Source organism: Panthera pardus, unplaced genomic scaffold (genome assembly GCF_024362965.1).
Source record: "Panthera pardus isolate Hobbes unplaced genomic scaffold, ASM2436296v1 HiC_scaffold_4, whole genome shotgun sequence".
In the NCBI taxonomy this organism is placed as follows: Eukaryota; Metazoa; Chordata; class Mammalia; order Carnivora; family Felidae; genus Panthera; species Panthera pardus.
Window position 1 is genome coordinate 11,112,920 of NW_026526969.1, and position 14,291 is coordinate 11,127,210.

The 14,291-nt window shown below is 40.6% G+C and overlaps 1 protein-coding gene across 3 annotated transcripts in view; it reads right to left on the minus strand.

The window, feature by feature from the left end:
- LOC109251205 (radial spoke head 10 homolog B-like) overlaps nt 1–14,291 on the minus strand; it is a 60,190-nt gene that overhangs the window by 32,954 nt on the left and 12,945 nt on the right. For all 3 annotated transcript variants that reach the window (XM_019422591.2, XM_019422593.2, XM_019422590.2), the window contains exons 7-10: nt 12,863–12,983; nt 4,293–4,469; nt 2,816–2,975; nt 1,464–1,585 (exon numbers count right to left, since the gene is read on the minus strand). In XM_019422591.2, the coding sequence (XP_019278136.2) occupies nt 1,464–1,585; nt 2,816–2,975; nt 4,293–4,469; nt 12,863–12,983 (580 nt within the window). The remainder of the gene's footprint in view (nt 1–1,463; nt 1,586–2,815; nt 2,976–4,292; nt 4,470–12,862; nt 12,984–14,291) is intronic.

Genomic DNA, 14,291 nt, shown 5'->3' on the forward strand with positions numbered 1-14,291 from the left:
ACTATAAGAAAACACTTTTGGAGGCATTTCTAAGAACTGAGTTACACAATTTTTTCACTTTCTAGATCCTACACTTCTTTTGTAATTATGAGGTAAGATAGATTTTAAATCCATATTTTTTTCAATTAACGTTTACTTATTTTTGAGAGAGAGACAGAGACAGAGTATGAGCAAGGGAGGGGCAGAGAGAGAGAGGGAGATACAGAATCCAAAGCAGGCTCCAGGCTCTGAGCTGTCAGCACAGAGCCTGATGTGGGGCTTGAACTCACAGATTGTGAGATCACGACCCGAGTCGAAGTCGGGAGCTTAAGTGACTAAGCCACCCAGGCACCCCCAAATCTGTAATTTTTAAAAGACCTACCTGTGTTGACATGGAAAGAACTCCAAAGTGGAAAGTGAATGATATGTACATAAAACACAAAAAAATAATATAAGAAAATCTCTCCTTTTTGCGTGTATCAATGGATGTTTATTCATCTAAAAATGATATTGTAGGAGAACATTGAATGGCTATTATTAAATACACATGAGCAGACATTATAGGAGCAGAATTCTCCCAATTCTAGTTATGTTTGCTCAGAGCAAAACTGGAAAAGTGGTCACCACATTTGTCTGGGTGAAGATTCTGTTTTACTTTTTCTTATCTGCATTTTCTAAATTTTCTACAGGTGTTGTGTACCATTTTTGTAACTCGAGAAAGTCACAGGAGTTCTTGTTTTTAACGACAGTCTGACAGCAGATGAAGCGAGTAATACCAGGAGACCGAATTACGACGCTGGCCGGGAGAAGAAAGGAGGATGGGAGTGGACAGTCACCACTTTGAGACCCACAGAACCGGGACCAGAGGAGGCCAGAACGAGGCAGGGCAAAGGGGCAAGGACGCCTTGCAATTTCGAGGCACCAGTGGTGCGCGTGTTGCAAACATCTTCATCCATGGTTTCACGGAAGACTCACACCAAGCCCCAGCCAAAGCAGGAATCACGATGCTAACGTGTCATTTGGTGGATGTGATTTTCCAGATGTTAATCAAATGAGGTCTGGGAACACAGAATTTTCTCTGGCTCTGTGGATTTCTAAAGTTGTAATGATTTCTAAGGGTTTCGAGTTCTTTTGAATCCCAGCAGCCCATAATGACGCACAGCGGAATTCATGTCCTGTGGAGTGGGGTGGCCACAGCCTTGGCCTTCAGACCAAGCTGGGGGTGAGGGTTAACTTTAGCCTTGTGGGCTCTGAGGCAGTAGTTAACTCGCTGAGTCCCTCTATCTGGCCTTCTGTTTTCTCACAAAGCCTGTTCGCTAAGTTTGCCGTGCAAATTAAATGGGACGGTACATGAAGCATCTATCAGGCCTGTAAAAGACACTTGACACAGGAGATCCACCGTCAGCTGTATGTTTCCAAGACTCTGGAGACTATTAATATTTAAGCCTAAAACGTAAATGCATAACAATACAAAAGGCTTTTACCTGCTTCTTTTCCTCTGCTTGGTGTTCCTTGGGGTACATATTCAGCAAAAAACTTAGATTCAGCTCAATGCTCGACCCTAACACAGAATTACTTTCACTGCCATCAAGCTTTCTGATAATTTCTAGCAAATAAAGGCAGACAGAGGGGATAATTGTGAAAACCAAGGTTAAAAATTTTCAATGTTATTTCAACTAGTAAATTAAAATGCTTTTGGAAAAAAATAAAATGATTTTGGAAGTTAAAAAAAAATTTTTCAATGTTATGTCAAAATGATTTTCCACCGGGGCACCTGGGTGCGTCAGTCAATTGAGCATCCAACTCTTGATTTCGGCTCGGGTCATGATCTCAGGGTCATGGGATCGAGCCCTGTGTCAGGGTCCACACTGAGCGTGGAGCCTGCTTAATATTCTCTCTCCTTCTGCCCCTCTCCCCTACTCACACATCTGCTCTCTCGAAAATTAAAAAAAAATAAATAAATAAAAAAGATTTTCCATCAAAGTAGGACACAAGAGTATTCAAAAAACCTATTAAGAAAACAGTTTTGGGGTGTCTGGGTGGCTCAGTCGGTTGAGCATCTGACTTCAGTTCAGGTCATGATCTCATGGTTCATGGGTTTGAGCCCCGTGTTAGGCTCTGTGCTGACAACTCAGAGCCTGGTGCCTGCTTGGGATTCTGTGTCTCCTCTCTCTGTCTCTCCCCTGCTCACGCTCTGTCTCTCTCTGTCTCTCAAAAATAAATAAATGTAAAAAAAATACTTTAAAAATTTTTTTAACGTTTATTTATTTTTGAGACAGGGAGAGACAGCATGAAAGGGGGAGGGTCAGAGAGAGAGGGAGACACAGAATCCGAAACAGGCTCCAGGCTCTGAGCTGTCAGCACAGAGCCCGACTCGGGGCTCAAACTCACGGACCGTGAGATCATGACCTGAGCTGAAGTCGGCCGCTTAACCAACTGAGCCACCCAGGCGCCCCCAAAAAAATTTTTTTAAAGAAAGCAGTTTCTCTCAGGAAACTTCTGTTTTCTTTCTTTTTTTTTTTTAATTTTTTTTTTAATATTTATTTAGTTTTTGAGACAGAGAGAGACAGAGCATGAACGGGGGAGGGTCAGAGAGAGAGGGAGACACAGAATCTGAAGCAGGCTCCAGGCTCGGAGCTGTCGGCACAGAGCCCAACACGGGGCTCAAACTCACGGACCGTGAGATCATGACCTGAGCTGAAGTCGGACCCTCAACCGACTGAGCCACCCAGGCGCCCCGAAACTTGTTTTCTAAAGTAGTGGGTGTATTTCGATGAGTGGATTCTGTAGATAATACAGGTTAATTTGTGTGCAGCTGACAGGAGAACACCCCTACCAGCACTGATGGAGGATCCCTGGCACCAGCTCCTGAAGGAAGATTCTGAAGACCCATCCAGGTGACTTAAGAACTCAGCTTCAAGATTTGGAAACTCCACTATGTGGTCGTTGGAAAATGGGCCATCATACACACGCCCATTCTTGAACGTTAATCGGCCCTGCAGACAGAGAGAGATTGACAGTTCAGGAAAACCACTGGTAATGTGCATCTGTATCTTTTTCAAAGGTTTGGAGTTTTTTTGTTTGTTTTTAAGATATGCCCTTAGCCCAGGGTGCCTGGGTGGCCCAGTCAGCTTCTGACTTCAGCTCAGGTCATGATCTCGTGGTCTGTGGGTTCGAGCCCCACGTCAGGCTCTGTGTTGACAGCTCAGAGCCTGGAGCCTGCTTCGGATTCTGTGTCTCCCTTTCTCTCTGCCCCTCCCCCTCTCACACTCTCTCTCTTTCAAAAATAAATAAATATTAAAAAAACTTTTTTTTTAATATGTACTTAGCCCACATAGAATCAGGCTCCTAGAGTCTCACATTACTGTAAGTCCTCTCTCTTCCTTCTCTTCCTTTCCCATCTGTCCCACGAGCTCTCTCCAATTACCCCTAGGTCACAGAAGGTATCTTATCAAACCATGCTAGTGACCAGCAGAGTGCCTATCACCAAAGAGGGGCTCTCCTGGGATCTGTCCAACCCAGGCCAATAGTCAGTCTGATTGAGAGGTAAGCACATGACCCAAGTCAGCTCAACCAAACTAAAGACATCTGTGGAAAGCTTCCTGGGAAAGAGCTTCTTCTCTCCTTCTACTTAGTGTGTATGTGGATATGAAGCCTGGAGCCACAGCAACTTATGGTCATGAGGGAGGGGCAGCATAAGAGTGAAGCTGACAGCATGGCAGGAGACGTCTCCTGGGGAGAGGAAGAACACCCTCAACATCGCTGAGTTGCTGGATCAAAGCAACCTTGCAACCCACTTCTTTTTTAAAAAAATATATTTATTTTGAAAGAGAGAGAGAGCGCGCATGAGCATGGGGGAGGGGGAGAGGGAGAGAGAGAATCCCAAGCAGGCTCCACACCATCAGCGCAGAGCCCGAGGTAGAGCTCAATGCCACGAACCGTGAGATCATGACCCGAGCCGAAACCAAGAGTCGGACGCTTAACTGACTGAGCCCCCCAGGTGCCCCCAAATCCCCTCATTCCTTAACACTTACAGATTATTAAGCTAGATATTCCATTACTTGTGACCAAAACCACCCTCACACACACACATGTACATAACATAAACCAACTAAATAACTTCTAAACACACTTTTAGATATTGATGATATGTTGGAAATTATTTTAAAATTTGTATAGTTATCTTAATAAGACAGTAGGTTATCCTATGCAAAAATGGATGATGCACTTTACCAGAGAATGACACTCCTTGTACTGTATTTTAGTTGCTTTACAGACTCTTTAAAATGTACTCTTCACACATGTGCACTCACCATGCCGTGTTTTTTATTGGAGACCCATTGTCCCTCATACATGGCTCCACTGGCATAGTAAAATTTTCCATGGCCATGACGATATCCATTTACAAACTCTCCTATGTATTCATTTCTCAAAGGGTACTGGGAGTTGGGGATTCTCTTTAGAAACCATGAATGTGTTCCAAAGCCATTCTGAAAAGAAAGCAAATTTCCATGAGGAATGCTCAAAATATTTTCTCTTTTTACCTGAATCCATTTAAAATTCAGATAATAGATCATAACAATAATTCATTTGAAGGGACAAAGAATCCCCTGCCTGTCACCCACCATCTATTTTTGGTCCCTTTGAATCTGACTCCTTTAGGTACCTCATATAAGTGGAATTATATAGTATTTGTCCTTTTGCAACTGGCGTATTTCACTTAAGCATAATGTCTTCAAGTTTCATCCATCTTATAGTATGCGTCAGAATGTCCTTCTTTTAAAAAATTTTTTTAATTTGCATTTATTTCTTTTTGAGAGACAGAGTGCGAGCAGGGGAGGGGCAGAGAGAGAAGGAGACACAGAATCCGAAGCAGGCTCCAGGCTCCGAGCTGTCAGCACAGAGCCCGACGTAGGGCTCGAACCCGCGAACAGCGAGATCATGACCTGAGCCGAAGTCAGACGCTTAACCGACTGAGCCACCCAGGCACCTCACAGAATGTCCTGCCTTTTAAAGACTAAATTATATTCCATTGTATGTTTATATCATCATCCATTTGTTTATTCATTCATCCCATTGTGTCTGTTGAAGACATTATGCTAAGTGATATAAGCCAGTGGCGGGGGTGGGGGAAGGGGTTACGGGGAGTGAGTGTTTAATGGGGACAGAGTCTCAGTTTGGGAAGATGAAGAGTTCTGGAGATGGATGGAGGTGATTCACAACAGTGTGAATGTGCTTAATGCCCCTGAATTGGACACTTAAGAATGGTGAAGATGGTAAGTTTTGTGTTCTGTGTGTTTTACCACAATTAAAAACTAAAAAGAAACCTGGGGTAGCTTTATTCCTATCAGAAAAGACTTCAGAGGAATAGAAATTATCAGGGCTAAAGAGGGACATTACAAATGATAAAAAGGGTCAACTCACCAAGAAGACATAACAATCCTACATGTAACAACAGAGCCTTAAAATATATAAAACAAAAATTGATAGATTTGGAAGAAATAGACAAATCTACAATTATATTTGGACACTTCAACACTCTCCTCTGAGAAATGGGTAGAAAAAGTAGACAGAAAAGAGTAATGTGCTATAGAAGAAATGTGATAAAGAACAACACTACCAACCAACTTGATCTAATTGGCATCCACAGAATACTCATTTCAACAAAAGCAGAAATGCACATAACATTCACTGAAAAAGACCATATTCTGGGCCATAAAATAAACCACAACGTATTTAAAAGAAATGTAATAAGTGTGTAAAGAACGCAAAGTATGTTCTCTGATCACAATAGAATTAAACAAAAAATCAATAACAGAAAGAAATCTGGAAAAAGTCTCCAAACATTTGGAAATTAAGCAATATACATCAAAATAATTTATATTCAAAAGAGGAAGTCAAAATAATTTATATTCAAAAGGGAAATTAGAAAATATTTGAACTGAACAAAAGTTAAAAGCATATCAGAATTAATGGAATACAGATAAAGCAGTGTTAGGAGAAAAAATTTTAGTATTAAATGTTTGTATTAGAAAAGAAGAAATGTCTCAAATCAATAAAACTTCCATACTACAACTCAAGGAGAAGAGCATAGTAAACCTGAAGCACGTAGAAGGAAAATAATAACAAAGAGCAGGTATCAAATTAAAAACTCAAAACCATCAAGAGAAAATGAATAGCACTAAAACTGGCTCTTACAGAATTTTCATGACATGGCTACATCTCTAGCCAGGACTGAAGAAAAAAAGAGAAAACACAAAGTACGGATACCAGAAGAAACAGGGAACATCACTATAGATCTCCTATAATATGGATTAAGAGAATAACAAGAGAATATTATGCACAGCCATATGCTAATAAATTTCTATGAAATGGACAAATTCCTTCAATAACACAAACTTCCAAAATTTACTCAAGAAGAAACAGATAACCTGAATAGTGCATTATCTATTTTTTAAGTGTTATTTTATAGTTAATATAGAGCTAACTTATTGTTACTCTTGTCACAAAGATAGCTCCAGTCCCAGAAATCTTCACTGGCATCTTCAGGTAAATGGCTCCAGAAGAGAGAATACCAATTCTACAAACTCAGGAAATTAAAGAGAACACTTTCCAACTCATTTTATGTGGCAACATTACCCTGGTTACTAAAATCTGGCAAAGATATTAAAGGGAAAGAATACTAAAGATCAAAATCTCTCATGATCATAGACGCAAAAATTTTCAACAAAGTATTAGGACATTGAATCTAGCAACATATAAAAAGGATAATATAATCATGGTCACGTCAGGTTGATATCACTGGAATACAAGGTTCATTCAACATCTGAAAATCAATCAGTGTATTGAAAGTGAGGGGATGGAGAAACATCTATCACGCAAATTGATGGCAAAAGAAAGCCAGAGTAGCAATACTTACATCAGATAAAATAGACTTAAAAAAAAAGACTGTGGGGGCACCTGGGTGGCTTAGTCGGTTAAGCATCTGACTTCTGCTCAGGTCATGATCTCACAGCTTGTGAGTCTGAGCTCCACATCAGGCTCTGTGCTGACAGCTTAGGACCTGGAGCCTTCTTTGGATTCTGTGTCTCCCTCTCTCTCTGCCCCTTCCCTGCCCTCTCTCTCTCAAAAATACAAACACTTAAAAAAATAAAAATAAAACAAAGACTGTAGCAAAAGACAAAGGAGGACACTGTATCATCATAAAGAGGACAATCCAACAAGATCTAACAATTGTAAATATTTATGCACCCAACATGAAAGCACCCAAATACATAAAACAGTTAATAACAAACATAAAGGAACTAATTGATAATAATACAATAATAGCAGGGGACTTTAACACCCCACTGACATCAATGGACAGATCATCTAGACAGAATCAACAAGGAAATAATGGCTTTGAATGACATGCTGAACCAGATGGACTTAACAGATACATTCAGAACATTCCATTGTAAAACAGTAGAATACTCATTTGAGTGCACATGGAACATTCTCCAGAATGGATCATGTATTAGCCCACAAAACAAACCTCAACAAATTCAAGAAGATTGAAATCATACCATGCATATGACCACAATGTTATGAAACTAGAAGTCAACCCCAAGAAAAAAATTTGGAAAGACCACAAATACATGGAAGTTAAAGAACATCCTACTGAAGCATGAATGGGTTAACCAGTAACTCAAAGAAGAAATTAAAAAGTACATGGAAATAAATGAAAATGAAAACACGATGGCTCAAAACCTTTGGGATGCAGCAAAAGCAGACCTAAGAAGAAAGTATACAGCAATATAGGCCTACCTCAAGAAGCCAGAAAAATCTCAAATAAACAACCTAAATTTGCACCTAAAGGAGCTAGAAAAAGAACAACAGACAAAACTTAAAAACAGCAGAAGGAAGGAAATGATAAAGGTTAGAGCAAAAGTAAATGATATAGAAACTAAAAATAATAATAGAACAGATCAATGAAACCAGGAGCTAGTTCTTTGAAAAACAATCAACAAAATTGATAAACTTCCAGCCAGAATTACCAAGAAAAAAAGAGAAAAGCCTCAAACAAATAAAATCACAAATGAGAGAGGAGAAATAACAACCAACACCTCAAAAATATGAACAATCCTAAGAGAATGTTATGAAAAACTATAGGCTAACGAAGTGGAACAACCTGGAAGAAATGGATACATTCCTAGAAACATATAAACTATCAAAACCAAAATAGGAGGAAATAGAACATTTGAATAGACCAATAACCAGCAAAGAAATTGACTCAGTAATAATAATAATAAAAAAAAACAACCTCCCAACAAACAGAAGTCCAGGACCAGATTCTACCAAACATTTAAAGAAGAGTTAATGCCTATTCTTCTTAAACTATTCCAAAACATAGAAAAGGAAAACTTCCAAATTAATTCTATGAGGCCAGTATTACCCTAATACCAAAACCAGATAAAACATCCACTAACAAAGAGAACCAGAGGGGTGCCTGGGTGGCTCAGTCAGTTGCATCTGGCTCCTGATTTCGGCTCAGGTCACGATCCCAGGGTAGTGGGATTGAGCTCCGTACTGGGCTCCATTCTTAGCATGGAACCTGCTTAAGATTCATTCATTCATATTCATATTCTCTCTCTGTCTCTCTTTCTCTCTCTCTCCCCCTCTGCCCATCCCCTCCCCCTCTAAAATAAAAAATAAACGTTAAAAAAAAGAGAGAACCACAGGCCAGTATCCCTGAGGAACATGGATGCAAAAATTCTTAATAAAATACTAGCAAACCAAATCCAACAATACATTAAAAAAATCATTCGCCACAATCAAGTGGCATTTATTCCTGGGTTATGAGGGTGGTTCAATATTCACTAATCAATCAATGTGACACATCACATCGATAGGAGAAAGGACAAGAACCACATGATCATTTCAATAGAGGCAGAAAAGGCATTTGACAAAGTACAACATCCATTCAATGATAAACACCCTCAACAAAGGAGATTTAGAACATACCCCAATGTAATAAAGGCCACATATGAAAAACCCACAGCTAATACCATCCTCAATGGGGAAAAACTGAGAGCTTTTCCAATATGATCAGGAGCAAGACAAAAAATATCCATTCTCACCATTGTTATTCAACATAGTACTAGAAGTCCTACTCACAGCAATCAGACAACAAAAAGAAATAAAAGGCACCCGAATCAGCAAAGAAGAAGCCAAACTTTCACTATTTGCAGATGACATGATATTCAGTATAGAAAACCTGTAAGACTCCACCAAAATACTACTAGAACTGAACAACGAATCCGGTAAGGTTACAGGATACAAAAGCAACATACAGAAATCTGTTGGATTTCTATAGATCAATAAGGAAACAGCAGAAACAGAAACTAAGAAAACCCATTTACAATTGCACCCAAAAATAATAAGATACCTAGGAATGAAACTAATCAAAAAGGTGAAAGACCTATACTCTGAAAACTATAAAACACTGATGAAAGAAACTGAAGAAGACACAAAGAAATGAAAAGACACTCCATACTCATGGATTAGAAGAACAAATACTGTTAAAATGTCTATACTACCCACAGCAATCCACAGATTTAACACAAAGTCTATCAAAGTATCATCAGCTTTTCTCACAGAATTAGAAAAAAACAATCCTAAAATCTGTATGGAACCACAAAAGACCCCAAATAGCCAAAGCAATCTTGAAAAAGAAAAGCAAAACTGGAGGCATCATGATTCTGGACTTCAAGTTCTATTATAAAGCTGTAGTAATTAAAACAGTATGGTATCGGCACAAAAATAGACACATAAATCAATAGAACAGAATAGAAAATCCAGAAATAAAACCACAATTATATGGGCAATTGATCTTCGACAAAGCAGGAAAGAGTATCCAATGGGAAAAAGACAGTCTCAGGGCACCTGGGTGGCTCAGTCAGTTGAGTGTCCAACTCTTGATTTCGGCTCAGGTATGATCTCACAGTTTCGTGAGTTCGAGCTCTGCATCGGGCTCTGTGCCAACCGTGCACAGAGCCTGCTTGGATGTCTCCCTGTCTTTCTGCCCCTCTCCTGCTCACATTCTGTCTCTCTCAAAAGAAATAAAAAAACTAAAAAACAACAACAACAACAACAACACAGGGGCACCTGGGTGGCTCAGTTGGTTAAGCACCCAACTTGGTTTCAGCTCAGGTCATGATCTCACAGTTTCCTGAGTCTGAGTCCCATATTGGGCTCTGCCCTGGCAGCATGGAGCCTGCTTGACATCTCTCTCTCTCTCTCTCTCTCTCTCTCTCTCTCTCTCCCCCTTCCCCACTTGTGCTGTCTCAAAAAATAACTATTTTTAAATAAAAGACTGTCTTTTCAACATATGCTAATGGGAAAACTGGAGAGGCACATACAAAAGAATGAAACTGGACCACTTTCTTACACTATATAGAGAAAAAAATTCAAAATGGACTAAGGACCTAAACGTGAGACCTGAAACCATAAAAATCTTAGAAAAGAACATATGCAGCAATTTCTCTGACATCGGCTGTAGCAGTTTTTTTCTAGATCTGTCTCCTGAAGCAAGAGAAACAAAAGCAAAAATAAACTATTGGGACCTCATCAAGACAAAAAGCTTCTGCACAGTGAAGGAAACAATCAACAAAACCAAAACGCAACCAACGGAATGGGAGAAGATGTCTGCAAATAACATATCCAATAAAGGGCTAGAATCCAAAATATATACAGAACTCAGAAATCTCAACACCCAAAAAACAATCCAATTAAAAAATGGGCAAAAGACACAAACAGACATTTCTCCAAAGAAGATATACAGATGGCCAAGAGACACGTGAAAAGATACTCGCGACCACTCATCGTCAGGGAAATGCAAATCAAAACTAGGATGAGGTATCACCTCACACCTGTCAGAATGGCTAAAATCGACACCACAAGAAGCAACAGGTGTTGGTGAGGATGCGGAGAAAAGGGAACCCTCTCGCACTGTTGGTGGGAATGCAAACTGGTGCAGGCACTGTGGAGAACAGTATGGAGGTTCCTCAAAACACTGAAAGTAGAACTATCTTAGAATCCAGCAATCACACTACTATTTACCCAAAGAATAGAAAAACACTAATTGAGAGATACATGCACCCCCATGTCTATAGCAGCATTATTTTCAACAGCCCAGATATGGAAGGAGCTGTGTCCACTGACTGATGAATAGGTAAAGAAGATGTGGTACATGCACACATGCGAGCGCACACACACACACACACACACACACACACAATGGAAAATTACTCAGCCATCGAAAAGATTATGTGGCCATTTGCAATGACATGGATGGAGCTAGAGACGCTAATGCTAAACAAAATGAGTCAGAGAAAGACAAATACAAGCAAAGTTAAGAAGCAAAACAAGAAAAGGGAAAAAAACAGAGAGAGAGCCAGAGAGAGTCGAGGCAGGAAACAGACTCTTAACTACAGAGAACAAAGTGATGGTTGCCAGAGGGGAGGTGGGCAGGAGGGTGGAAGAAACAGGTGCTGGGATGAAGGCACTTGTCATGATGAGCACAGGGTGATGTATACAAGTGTTGAATCACTAAATTGCACACCTGAAACTAATACAATACTGTACGTTAACTGGAATTAAAATTAACAACTTAATAATTTTAGTTTAATAGTAAAATAATTTTTTCAAGAAAATAAATCAATGTAATTCAACATGATCAACAGACTAGAGAAGAAAAACCACACAGATCCTCCCACTGGAGGCAGAAAAGCACTGGACAAACTTCACATCCATTCATGATAAAAACTGTAAGCAAATGAAGAATTAGAGCGCTTCCTCCTAATAACTGATGGCTCTTCCTGATAAAGAGCATCCCTGAAAAACCCACAGCAAACATCGCCCATGATGAAAGACTGAATGCTTTCCCACTAGGCTCAGGCCCAATGCGAGGCTGTCTGCCCCTGCACCCGTGCTCGGGATTGTCTATATTAAAAAATCCCAGGGGCGCCTGGGTGGCGCAGTCGGTTGAGCGTCCGACTTCAGCCAGGTCACGATCTCGCGGTCTGTGAGTTCGAGCCCCGCGTCAGGCTCTGGGCTGATGGCTCGGAGCCTGGAGCCTGTTTCCGATTCTGTGTCTCCCTCTCTCTCTGCCCCTCCCCCGTTCATGCTCTGTCTCTCTCTGTCCCAAAAATAAATAAAAAACGTTGAAAAAAAAAAAAATTAAAAAAAAAAAAAAATCCCAAAGAACCTACAAAATACTGACCAGAACTATTATGTGAGTTCAGCAAGGCCCCTAATTACCAGATTAACATGCAGATATTATCAGAAAACCCAAGCTTGTATAAGTCATATAAAACTAACCGTATGAAGCCTTTCTTTTCTGTGCGGGAAATACACAGCTCCTAAGGCATAGATAATAGTCTTGGTCTACACACGAGCCATGGGAATTGAGATCTGCTTGCTTGGGGGCGCCTAGATCAATCAGTAGGTTCAGGGTCCGACTCTTGGTTTTGGCCCAGGTCACGATCTCATGGCTTGTGGGGCCGAGCCCGCAAATTGCACTGACCATGTGGAGGCTGCTTGGGGTTCTCTCTCTCCCTCTCTTTCTCTGCTCACTCCGCGACTCACACACTCTTTCTCTCTCAAAATAGATATTTAAAAAAACCATTTTGTTGCTCACCCGTGTGTAAGACCTTTAGAGAAACCTAAATAATAAAATGGCACTAAAAAAAGAGGGTCTGGACCAGCAAATCATACTTTGGGTTTCTAAATTTAGCAGTGCTGAAGTTTCAGGTGACCGGATGATGTACCAAGTGACGCATGTGCAGGGCATCAGCAGCGTCCCCGTCTGGGTGCATTCGGGTCACACCCACGGGCGCCGTACCTGGACGCCCTTCTCCCACTGCCCCGTGTACTCTTCGTTGGTCGTCAGCCACCTCATCCTGCCTTCCCCGTGACGCACGTTGTCCTCCCACTGACCTTCATATATGTTTCCAGACTTGTAACTGGGACCGAGAAAAATGAAAAAAAATCGGTTATTTTATATACAACACTTATCTTTAGGAAGACTTTCTTTTACATTTTTTAAAATGTTTACCTATTTTTCTGAAACAGAAAGAGACAGAGCTCAAGCAGGGGAGGGGCAGAGAGAGAGGGAGACACAGAATCCGAAGCAGGCTCCAGGCTCCGAGCTGTCAGCACAGAGCCTGACGTCGGGCTCAAATTCATGAACCTCAAGATCATGACCCGAGCCGAAGTCTGATGCTAAACCAACTGAGTCACCCAGGCACCCCTAAGAAGACTGTCCTTTAAACTTTTTCTCTAAACACCTTTGAAGAAATCCAACCCTTGTGCCCATACAGTCTCCTCAAATGGACAGGTGGTAAAAATCATCATCTTAGGGATAAGACAACCCACTTTATTAAATCCTTTGATCATTTAATTAAGGTGATAAGGAGGATAAGAGCAGGGATTTTAAATCTTTTAAAAACAACTCCGTATAGTAGTATGATTAGTTAACATTTTTGCTCCCTTTTTTTTTTTTTGTTAAAAAATGTTTTTTAACATTTGTTTTTGAGAGACAGAGAAACAGAGTGCAAATAGGAGAGGTGCAGAGAGAGAGAGACAGAGAGAGACAGAGAGAGACAGAGAGAGACAGAGACAGAGACAGAGACAGAGAGAGAGAGAGAGAGAGAGAGAGAGAGAATCCAAAGCAGGCTCCTGGCTCTGAGCTGTCAGCACAGAGCCCAATGTGGGGCTTGAACCCACGAGCCATGAGATCATGACCTGAGATGAAGTCAGATGCTTAACTGACTGAGCCACCCACGCACCCCTCGCCCCCAAATATTTCAATCCTTAAAATATATGACTCCATCAGCTCGATCTAAAATCAAGCAAACACGTCAAGAGTCTTCTGAAAACATACGAGATATCCATGAATGAGAGAACAAAGTTTCTACATGTGATAAAGTATGGTTGTATCATTAGATCTCACTTAATATAACGTTCCTTTAAATTTTCTGTAGAATATTTTCATCACTATGGAGAGTCCATTGGGGTGAATTGAAATATTCCGCCCTGCCTATATAGAAAACGTGTTCTCCGAAATTTCTGCACCTTATCTTTTTTTTTTCAAAGTTTATTTATTTTGAGAAAGAGAAGAGAGAGAACAAGCAGGGAGGGGAAGAGAGAGGGAGAGAGGATCCCAAGCAGGCTCTGTGCTGTCCGCATGGAGTCCAATACGAGGCTCGAACCCACCAACCTTGAGATCATGACCCGAGCCGAAATCAAGCGTTGGACACTTAATCAACTGA